At 54.8% G+C, this 11121-nt stretch overlaps 1 protein-coding gene across 2 annotated transcripts in view; it reads left to right on the plus strand.

The window, feature by feature from the left end:
* Positions 1–7011, plus strand: part of WDR20 (WD repeat domain 20) — a 94890-nt gene extending 87879 nt beyond the window's left edge. For both annotated transcript variants that reach the window (XR_003551323.1, XM_006160000.3), the window contains one exon: positions 6099–7011. Coding sequence is in view for 1 of the 2 variants with exons in the window: in XM_006160000.3 (XP_006160062.1) it covers positions 6099–6152 (54 nt within the window). In the remaining variant the exon portion in view is untranslated. The remainder of the gene's footprint in view (positions 1–6098) is intronic.
* Positions 7012–11121: the final 4110 nt, after the last annotated feature.

Raw genomic sequence — 11121 nt, forward strand, 5'->3', positions numbered from 1 at the left:
TGGCCTCGCCGTCCTGGCCTGGGCACTGACATGCTCGCAGCTCGCGGCCAAGCCAGCGGCTGAGAGGGGGCACAGGCTGTTCTGTAGGAGCTCTTTTGGTGGACACAGCCACGTGATGGCATGGGCGTGTCCCGCCCTGACTCTGGCCCGTCAGCCCCAGAGCCCAAGGAGAGTCGTAAGCCAGGTGAGACGCAGTGCCTGGGGTGTAGGAGTTGGTGATGTGCACATCCTGCCGTGAGGTGCTGGGCCAAGCCAGCGGCTGAGAGGGGGCACAGGCTGTTCTGTAGGAGCTCTTTTGGTGGACACAGCCACGTGATGGCATGGGCGTGTCCCGCCCTGACTCTGGCCCGTCAGCCCCAGAGCCCAAGGAGAGTCGTAAGCCAGGTGAGACGCAGTGCCTGGGGTGTAGGAGTTGGTGATGTGCACATCCTGCCGTGAGGTGCTGCCCCTCACTCTCAACAGCACGTGGCACCTCCTCCTGCCAGTGCTTCCAAGTGAGAATGGCAGGCCTAGACCTATAGGCCCTGTGAGAGGCGAGCCCAGGCCCCATTGAACTGTCACTTCCTGCTTTTCGAGATGTCCCACTTGTGTCTGTCCCTGCCGAGCCCTCCCTCCACCCGGCAGCACCTCCAGGGGGCGGCCCTAAAAGCTTGTTCCAGCTCTGGCCAGCCCTGTGCCTTGTCACCCTCTCACACTGCTTGGGCAGCGGTGTCCAGGCCCACAGCCCTCAGGACCTGCCACAGAGCCCTGCATCGTTTCTCTTAGCACTGAGTAGATTCTTAAGCCTTAAGACTACTTAACTTAGATTGACAGCAAGTGTCTGTGTAAGAGAAAAATATTTTGATCTTTTAAAGGTAACTAGTTTGGGGGGCTGGCAGATGGCATGGTGGTTAAAGGTGCTGAATTCCTACATGGCCGACAGTGGTTTGAGTCCCAGACCTGGCAGCTTGCTTTCTTACTTTCCCTTTCTCTCTCTCTCTCTCAATCTGTGGTCAAATTAAAGAATAATAACAAATAGAATTAAATAAAAATTTTTTAACTTTTTTTTTTTGAGAGGATTTTGCTATAAGGGTACGTGTGCTTGCCAGGAAGACAGAGAGAGACAAAAAGCAAGAAATCACACACACACCCCCAGGGGGGATGGCAATGTCACAATCCCTTCTCCTCTCGGGATCCTGGGCACACATGCACACATGACCGGTGTGAGTTTAAGCCACCGGGTCCAGGACTCAAACCACGGTTGACTACATGGGAGTCCAGCAACATAACCATTACACCAACTGCTGGCCCCTAAATAATTTTTTAAAGAAATGGTAACTAATTTGGTGCTGGCAAGTGGTATGGTGGTTAAGGTGCTGGACTTCCCCATATGGCCGACTGGGGTTCAAGTCCCTGGTCTGGCAGCTCGTTTTCTCACTTTCTCTCTCTCCCCTTTCTTTGGTCAAACTGAAAAATACTAATAATTAAATAATAAAATAATTCTTAAAAAAAAAAAGAAAAGAAAGTAACTCATTGGTACCTTGAAAAATACAGCCGTTCTTCCACATGTGGCTGCCCTTCAGAGGCGAGGACTCGGCCCTCCCGGCCCGTCCCGTGGGTGCCCAGCCTCTGAAACCGTCTTCCCTCAGCAGGAGGCCAGCCTGGGCAAGTCCTCCTGAAGACCTTCCCACACGAGAGGTTCCAGAGCTGAGTGGGTCACCAGAGAAAGGGCCTTCAGATCTAGGCAGGTCTCCTCTCAGCCCCGTCTCCTAGCCTCTGCGCCCTGGGTTCCGTTCGTTCCAGCCTCCTGAAAAGACCACGCTCCTCCCTAGGGAGAGACTAGAGTGGCATTTTGGGAGTGTGTCACCTTCAGAGTAACCTGCTGGTTGGCAGGCCAAAGCTAGCAGAGGGACGTGGCCAGCCTGCCTCCCAGCAGGAGGCCCAGGACCAACAGCAAGTCTGGCTAAGGGTCGGCCCAGATGCCCGTGGGCTGTGATGCCCGTGCCCTGCTCGGCCTCTCCCCAGACCCGCTCACCTGCTCTGAGACGCTGCCTCGTGGCCCTCAGCGAAGCAGTGGCCACTCTGTCAGCACCCTGGGGTCCTTCACGCGGTGGTTGGTGTGTGAGAGGAACAGGACTCCAGCGGGGAGTGGTCGGGGGCCGTTCTCAGAGACTGTTAGCCTGGCTATACCGCTGTGGCTTTTTAGGGCCAGCACCCTGCAGGGTCCTGACACCACGATTCACCCTCAGCCAATCCCAGGTCGTGGGCACTTGTGTCGTGTGCTCCGCAGGTCTCCAGACTTGAGCTGGCCTTCCTCTGCGGGGTTCCCTCACTGAGCTCCACGGCTTACTGCTGTGCCACCGTCTGGTGCAGCCTGGTGACACTTCTATTCTTGTGCCAGCACTTTACGAAGAGTCGTCAGCTTTTAGTCTCTGCCCGAGATCAGAGACTGCCGCAGCACCTGGCTCAGAGCAGGGAACAAGGCAACCTCCAAGGTTGATGTAGGGAGGCTGAACTGCGGCGACAGCAACCCCTTCTGCTTCTCACTGACCAGTCAGTGCCAAGCCCTGCCCAGATTCGCCCCGGCGCTGACTGAGCTGAGGGTGTAAGGAGGGTGTGGTGCCACAGCAGTGTGGCACGTGGGACGGACTTGTGCACTTTCCGCAGCAGCTCGGGAGAGGCATCTCTGCAGGAAGGCCTGCCCTGGGCCATGGCTCCCAGAGTCACAGGGCTTGCACAGTGCCGGGGTGAGTACATTCAGCCTGCACTTCTACACCCACCCCTTGAGGTCGGTTCTGTTCTCTCAGACGTGTCCAGGTCAGAGGTTGCTGGGGTCAGATGGGGTCAGGAGGCTGGCACAGGCTTGATGGGACTGGAGGATGTGTCTTCTCACGGGCCTCTGTGACCCCACGTCTTACTGTTACAGTCTCTGTTCTCAGCAACGTCCATGGGGCAAGATAGGGACACTGTTCCTAAACCAGAATTTATTTTTACTGTACATTCTGGTGAAACGAGGCTTAATTCTGTTTGCGTGGTGGTGTGCCAGTCACACCGAGCCTCGCCGGAGTGGTTACCGCCTCACGTGGCAGTGAGCTCCAGCAGGGTAGCGGCGCCTCTGCCGAGGACAGAGCAGCTCGCTGACAGCGACGGGCCGAGGCAGGTGTGCTTTTCCTCCCGGGGAGGTCTTGGGGCTGGCGGGATCTGTAAGCCTGTGGTTGCTGACAGTCCTGCTTCTGGGGCACAGGCAGCCGTTCCCGCAGGTCGTGGGGACAGTGGCATCTCATTACGAGTTCTCAGCTGACCGCGTGCAAAGCAGTTGGCAGCTGCAATGGACAGCGCTGGCGCCCCGCTCCTGGCGCCCCGCTCCTGCCAGGGTTCTCTGGCCACGCAGCGACTTCCCTGTGAGTGGTCTTGGTTTTCTACTAGAGACCTGAGGTGTTCCTATGCTCCTTCCCCACCACCCGGTGATCTTCCAGGCTTACAGGAATAAGGTGACTTCTTTCCTTTTTCTTAGGAAAGGCAGTTTCTGCCTGGTTCATCACAGCAAAGCTGCTCCCTCTTGGAGGTCCAGGGGTGTCGAGTCAGTGTCCCTCACAGGGTGCTGGGTGTCAGCCTGGCAGCGCTGACCTGTCCCTCGGCCAGACCCCTCGTTGCTTGTGGAGAGGTCGGCTCGTGGTACTCTCTCCACACCCCCCAGAACATGCCAGCTTGGTGTGCAGGAGCCAGCCGGGTCTGATAGCAGCCCTGGGGGCAGGCCCGCAGCTCTGCCCTGAGCCCTGGAGCCCCTTGGCAGGGCTTCCTGTTGGAGAACTGCGTTCACCTTCCTCGGCTCTTCTTGCTGCTCATGGGGGTGGGGGGGGCTCCAGAGTGCTTTCTGCCCACAGCTGCTCCCAGGTGCAGTGCCCAAGGGGGCCCCAGGTTTGGTCACAAGGTGTGTTCATTACAGCGGCCATAATAGAGTAACCGTGGCTAGGGGTCACGAGAGGCCCAGCCCATGTACCAGAGCCCCACACTCGCTGTCACAGGCAGATGTGGAGGTGGAGAGGGTAGGCTCGAGGGTGGGCCTACAATGGGATGGCCTTTACGATCGCTCTTGCACTTGGACCTAGTGGACAAGAGTACACGGGTAGGGTGGGAGGTGGGGGCAAATTTTAATTGGCCCCCAGCCACCACTGCAGCTGGGATTTGGGCTTTGGCCAATTGGAAGCTAGAGAATGAGGATGCATTTACTTTGTGCTAGGAGAGCGGGGTCTTGCTGCGGCCTGAGGCCTGAGTGGCTCTCAGAGACAGGAGGTGGTCAGCCAGAGAGGTAGTGTGTCCCCTCCCACTTGGGCCCAGAAGCCTGGCACTGGTGGCACCCGTTTCAGCCCTGTTGTCCTGTGGGACTGCAGCCTCCAAGGCCATCACACTCTGAATGGGACTGAGGGACAGTCCTGAGGCACCCGTGGTGCTGGTCCCGGTCGCAATGTGCCGTGCCGGCTGCTCGGTGCACCTCGGAGCCTCACATCCCAAGTGTGTGTCATTGGTCATTTCAAATGGGTTACTTGTTGAAATGATATGAATACAGCTAAATGTTAGAATAATTTCATCTGTTTTATACACCATTAACCGTGCTACGAGGGAAGCATTCTCCTTCCGTCGGCCCCCTAGTGGGCTGTCCCCTCCTCGAGTGCTGTGTCCCCAACAGCTGCAGCTCTTCCCCCTCCCAGGGTGGGGGGAGTAGCTGTCCCTTGTCAGGAAGTGGCTCTCGTAGAGCTGACACTGTGCTGGCCTTACATAGGGAGCAGGTTCTTTCCTCCTAATCCCCAGGAGCATGATGGACCAAGGGTGGGCCATTCTGTGTTCGAGGTGTGCTCACCTGAGACTGTCCAGGGGGCATGGAGTCATGCCTGCCAGCTGCTCCTTGGGCCTGCTGGAGGCTGCTGGTCGGCCTCCGCCCCAGTTAGGGCTCCTGTTGTCTGTGACTGTGTGGCAGAGACACTGTCCATGGCATGCCCCATCCAGGTCCGAGAGGAAAAGAGCCCCTATAGACGCTGTGGGGTGGGCCCTGCCCTGCCCTGCGGCTCAGTCCTGCCTTCCTGCAGCTCGCGTTTGGTTTCAGGCCTGGACACTATAGCCCATGACTTAGAGGGGACAGCTCGCCTCCCAGCTTCCCTCCAACAAAGTATGGGTGAAGCTGAAGGTCAATTTCAGACTGTCACCCTTCCTTTGGATCCACCCAAGTCCAGTGTGACAGCTAGCAGTGTCTGCCCAGAGCTAAAGGCCTGTCGTTCCCCACCGGACTACCCAGCTGCAGCACTCTCCTCAGGACAGCTTAGGATCTGCTGGTGAGCAGAGCTCAAAACCTGGAACTTCGTAACCTCAAATTCCCCCTCGCTGGGCTCCCGCTGGGCTCCCGCAGGGCTAGCGGGAGAACCAGAGTCCTCTGTGCCAGGGAGCGCTCAAACCTCCTGGTCCCTCTGAGCTCACGATGTGCTCTTCCCCGACCCCAGCCTCTCAGACCCTCTTGGCCACCGAGGGGACCAACTCCACCTGTTCTTCCCAGCCCACTGTCCCTGTGGTTCACTCCTGCACCCCTCCTCCAAGCCTCACCCAGTCCAAGGGCAATACTATTTTGCCCTGGACTCCTCACCTGTAGGCAGGACCCTGCTGTCCACCTGCCACAGGGCCCTGAGCCTGGTCAGCTAGAGCCAGATGGTGCCACTTTCACACCACCCAACCAGAAAGCAAGACCCCTTAGGAGGAGCAAATGCCTAGAAGAGCGACTCCCTCTCCTTGGAGGCTGGCCCCTGGTTCCAGCACCCCAGGCATGGGGCAGGGCCTCTCCGCAGCCTGGCCAAAGGCTCTCAGCGCCCCCCTCCCCTGCCCTCCCAGCCCCAACCTTAGGCCTCAGGTTCCAAGGAGACCCTTTTTCCCTGCAAGGCCATGGCTGCCTGCCAACCTTCTGCTCAGTGCTACCCCACACAGGGCTCTGATCAGTCGGAAGTGAAAGCAGCTGGAGGACCGCCCAGATGGCGGCTCCCACCCGCACAAGCAGACTCTGACCGTGGGGAACTGCTGGCTGTGGCCGCCTGGCTGCCGCTGTGTTGCTGGATTAATGGAGACTGCTTTGTTCGCAGGGCTTACTGTCATCCCCAAACCAGGCCAGCTCTCCAGGTGGGACTGTAGTCTAGCGACCACTGCGACCACTGCTCCGGCAGTCTCCTCTGACGCAGACCGAGGCAGCGGCGACCGAGCAAGAGCTGCGCTTGGGCCTCACCAGGCGGCGGCAGACCCCAGGCCGTGGCAGACCTCAGGCGGCGGCAGACCCCAGGACGTGGCAGACCTCAGGCGGGCAGCAGACTCCTGCCAGCGGATATCAGCACAGGGCTGCTTGGACCAGTGACCGCTGGCGCTGTGCTCTCCGCAGCTCACCCAAAGAAGCTGTTTCCACTTTAAGTCTTTGGGGGCTGCAGTAAAAACTAAGAAATGGCGTTTTCTTGCTTTTCACTCTAAAATTCAATGTAATTAACTCGCATATATTGTATGTGTGTGTGTGTATATATATATATATATATATAGTGTAAAATAAAGTGTTTCTTGGACAAGAACTCCCCGTAAGTCCAACTGTTAGAAATAGTACTTCCCTCTGTTTCGCACTGACTTTTCTATACTGTAGGTGGTGAGGAGTCGACCTGGAACGCACTCATGAAGAAAGCGGTTACTTTCTGACGTAAATTTGTAATTCAGGAACACAGATGCTGCAATCATAGAGTTTAAAAACTTGCACCTAAAATAGTTCAAGGGTGATAGCAAATTCCTTGAATATGAGTATAATGGACTCACGGCCCTCCAAGGGGTGACGGTGCCCTTTTCATCTGTTAACATGTGTTTTAATATTACTGTTCCCAGTGCTGCCAGCTCTGTATTATATGTAGAAATAATGTAATTCTGCAATTGGGGGAAACTGTTACTTCACCAGTAATTTCCATCATTGAAGAGGGATATTTCTAATTCACAAAAAAAATTAATATTAAACCTATCTTGAATATACTATTTGTTTATCTTCTGTTAAATTGGCTCAAGTTTTAACATCCCTTTTTGTGAAATTACTTGGAACCATTCCTCGAAGGCTTCTGCCTCCGTGGTGGGTGGAAGGTCGTGGCCCCCATGGGCGGTCTTGGCCCTGGGTCCTCTCAGAGCCGCACCGTGTCGAGGCCTGCTGCGTGGCCACCACTTCTTCCCTACCGTCCTCAGGGTCCATCTTTGGCCACTGAAAGCCTGTGGCGTGTGACCTGGTTTCTAAGGTGAGTATGAAAGTGCTGTTAGCCACAGCTACGAGAAATGGCTAGTGGGGGTCATGTGGGGATATGGGCTGAAAGCAGCCCTTGAGCAGCTCTGAGCTTATCCCCTATGCCTATTTGACGCTATAGATTCCTGGGATCACAACAGAGCCCACCTGCCAGGAAGAGTGCTTCATTTAAAAAAAAAAATTTTTGTATAGGGCTGGCCCTGTAGCCTAGTGGTTAAGGGAGCTGGATCTCACATGGCCAGCGAGGGTTCAAATCCCAGGGTTTGATGATGGCGGCTTAAAAATCACTCGAGCTCTTTCCCACTGTACAAGATGGCAGGCAAAAAAGCTGCGAAGCAGGACACTAAGGAGAAGAAACCTGAAGCCAAGAAGGCTGATGCCAGTGGCAAGGTTAAAAAGGGCGACCCCAAGGCTAAAAAGCCCAAGGGGAAGCCCTGTTGCAGCCGAAACCCAGTCCTAGTCCAGGGCATCGGCAGCAGATACTTCCGGTCTGCCATGGATTCCAGGAAGGCCATGTACAAGAGGAAACACTCGGCCACTAAATCCAGGATCGAAAAGAAAAAGAAGGTTCTTGCGACTGTCACAAAGCCAGTTGGTGGAGACAATGGTGGTACCCGGGTGGTTAAACTGCGCAAAATGCCTAGGTATTATCCTACTGAAGATGTGCCCCGAAAGCTGTTGAGCCACGGCCAAAAAACCCTACAGTGAGCCTGTGAGAAAGCTGCAAGCCAGCATCACTCCTGGGACCATTCTGATCATCCTCACTGGACGCCACAGGGGCAAGAGAGTGGTTTTCCTGAAACAGCTGAGCAGTGGCTTGCTACTTGGAACTGGACCGCTGGTTCTCAATCGAGTTCCACTGCGTAGAACACACTAGAAATTTGTCATTGCCACCTCCACGAAAATTGATATTAGCAAAGTAAAAATCCCAAAGCACCTTACCGATGCTTATTTCAGAAAAAGAAACTGCAGAAGCCAAGACACCAGGAAGGTGAGATCTTTGACACAGAGAAGGAGAAATACGAGATTTCAGAGCAGCGCAAGATTGATCAGAAAGCTGTGGACTCGCAAATTTTACCAAAAATCAAAGCTGTTCCTCAGCTCCAGGGCTACCTGTGATCTGTGTTTGCCCTTACATATGGAGTTTATCCTCACAAATTGGAGTTCTAGATTTTTTACCAAGAACCTAATTAAACAACTGATCATATATATTAAAAAAAAAAATCACTCAAGGCATGTGTGCATGCACACCCAAGATCCCAGCCAGACGGAGAGAAGGAGAAGGGACTGCAGTGGACCAAGTCCCCTGAGGGGTGCTTTCTACCTCTGGTGAGCACACACCCTCTAGCAACTCAAAGCTAACAGGCCCAGCAGTGGTGCTGCACATTAGACGCTGCTACTTAGTGGACAAGGCCATGAGAGAGCCTGGGTTCAATTCCTGGCTCGCCTTACATAAAAGCCAGGTGTGATAGCATGTGCTACTTAGGAGCTGTGGTGGAAGGATCTGACACGGCTCCATGCACACATCTGCACACACACACTGAGCAGGAGTGATTGCTGGGTCCTGTGATAGGGTAGCCTTTATTTGCTGATGCCCTGAACCAGGAAGCGTCCAGAACACGCTTCTCCACGTGGTCACAGTAAACTGGGGCATGTACGAGCAACCACAGGTTCTGTGGACTGTGCTACATTTCCACCGTCTGTGTGACCACAGCAGCAGGGTGTTCTGTTTCAGACACATCGTAGCAGGCCAGCCCCGTCCCTTCCTCTTCTCAGTTCTTAGGCTACCCCACTAGCTGTTCCAGTTGCCTGCAGGGCCATGCCTGCGGGGTGAGCTGGCCGTATACAAAGACTTACTGTGCTTCACTTGGAAGAATCAACATGCAAGCAGACCAGCAGATGGTGTAATGGTTAAGTTGCGGGACTCCCATGTAGTCAATCACAGTTCAAATCCTGGACCCGGTGACTTAAAACTCACACTGGACGTGTGTGTGTGTGTGCCCAAAATCCCAAGGAGAATGGAGGAGAAGGGATTGCAGTGTGGCCATCCCTCTGGGAGGTGATTTCTCACCTTCCGTCTCTCTGGAGAGCACACGCACCCTATAGCAAAAAATCTCTCTTTAAAAAAGAAAGAAAAAATCAGCATGTGGACCAGTTTGCGTTCCGGTCAGCTACCGGAGCATTTCCAGTGCTTGGCAGGGCTGTCACCAGTCACACTGGTACCCCGGTGCTCGATCCACAGAAAATCAGACCTGTGCCGGTCCAGGATGCCTGTAAGTTCACTATACATAGTTTGGAAAGTAAATATAACTACTTTTTTTTTTTGGAGAGGTTTTTTTTGTTTGTTTTGTTTTGTTTTGTTTTTTTGCTATAGGGCACGCGCGCTCGCCAGACAGACAGAGAGCGACAGAAAGTGAGAAATCATTCCCCAGGGGGGATGGTCACGCCGCAATCCCTTCTCCTCCGTTCTCTCGGGATCTTGGGCACGCACGCACACGCGCCCAGTGTGAGTTTTACGCCACCGGGTCCGGGACGTGAACCGCGGTTGACTACGTGGGAGTCTAGCAACATAGCCATTACGCTAACTGCTGGTCCCAAAAGGAACTACTTTTGAAAATCAAGTCTAGAATTTTTTATTTTTTAAGTTTTTTTTGCCATAGGGCACATGTGCTCACCAGAGAAAGACACACACACAATGAAAAGGAAAGTGAGAAGTCACGGGGGGGGGGGGACACGCCACAATCCCTTAATTCTCCTCCTGGAATTTTGGGTATCACACACTTGCCAGGTGTGGCTTTCTTTCTTTCTTTCTTTCTTTCTTTCTTTCTTTCTTTCTTTCTTTCTTAATTAAAGAATTATTTTATTTAACTTTATTTATTTATTTTTACATTTTTGAGCAGAGAGGGACAGAGCGAGAGAGGGAGAAAGTGAGAAAGCAAGCTGCCAGGTCTGGGGCTCAAACCGCAGCCAGCCATGTGGGAGTCCAGCACCCTTAACCACCACATCCACTGCTAGTCCCGCCAGGCGTGATTTTCAAGCCACCAGGTCCAGGACTCAAACAGCAATTAGCCATGTTGCACCTTTACCACGACACCACCTGCTGGCCCTCCTCATCCTCCCCAGTCCTCACCTTCATCCCTGTAAGAAGTGACACATGGAAGTCTGGCGACACCAGGCAACAAGCACAATGCAGGCAGGTCACACAGCCGGCCCAGGGTCTCCACTAGCCAGGGCCACGTGGCGCAGGGGCTTGGTCTACCTGTTGCCTCCCTGGGTTCTGGGATGGCTCTGTATCTGGCCGTCGCTGTCCAGAGCTGATGGGTGTGTCCCAGCTCACTGCAGGTGTAGCTCGATCTGCCAGGGACGAGTCTTCGTGGCTCTGTTCCGGACACCCAGCCAAGTGGCGCAGGACAGCTTCCACCCCTAACACCATCGTCACCAGTCTGCGACCCTGCGCAGATGGCCCTGAGGCCCACCACGGAAGGAGGCGGGAATCTGGCTGGCTTACCTGGCAAGTGCGCCTCCGTCTCACTTCCTGCCCGGAGTGCTCATGCATGCTTGGAGCTGGTGAGTGAAGTGGGTTCCACACGTGGGGTGTGGGTCCAGGGCAGCCAGGAGGCAGGGCTGTAGCTACGGTGTGTGGCTGCACACCGGTGTAGCCAGGCAAGAGTATACCTAGGTGCGCCATCAACGCCAGGGCTGCCAAGCAGGAAATGGGGAGGTCGCCGTCGCACTGCTCCTGCGTCGCTGGCTCCATGGGTAGGTTTGTGACGTTAAGACGCCATCAGTGAGCAGTTCCTTGGGCTGGGATGTCTGCTCACGGCCCTGCTCCAGACTGTCACCAGAAGGCC

This window comes from Tupaia chinensis, unplaced genomic scaffold (assembly GCF_000334495.1).
Source record: "Tupaia chinensis unplaced genomic scaffold, TupChi_1.0 Scaffold000671_1, whole genome shotgun sequence".
Taxonomy (NCBI): Eukaryota; Metazoa; Chordata; class Mammalia; order Scandentia; family Tupaiidae; genus Tupaia; species Tupaia belangeri.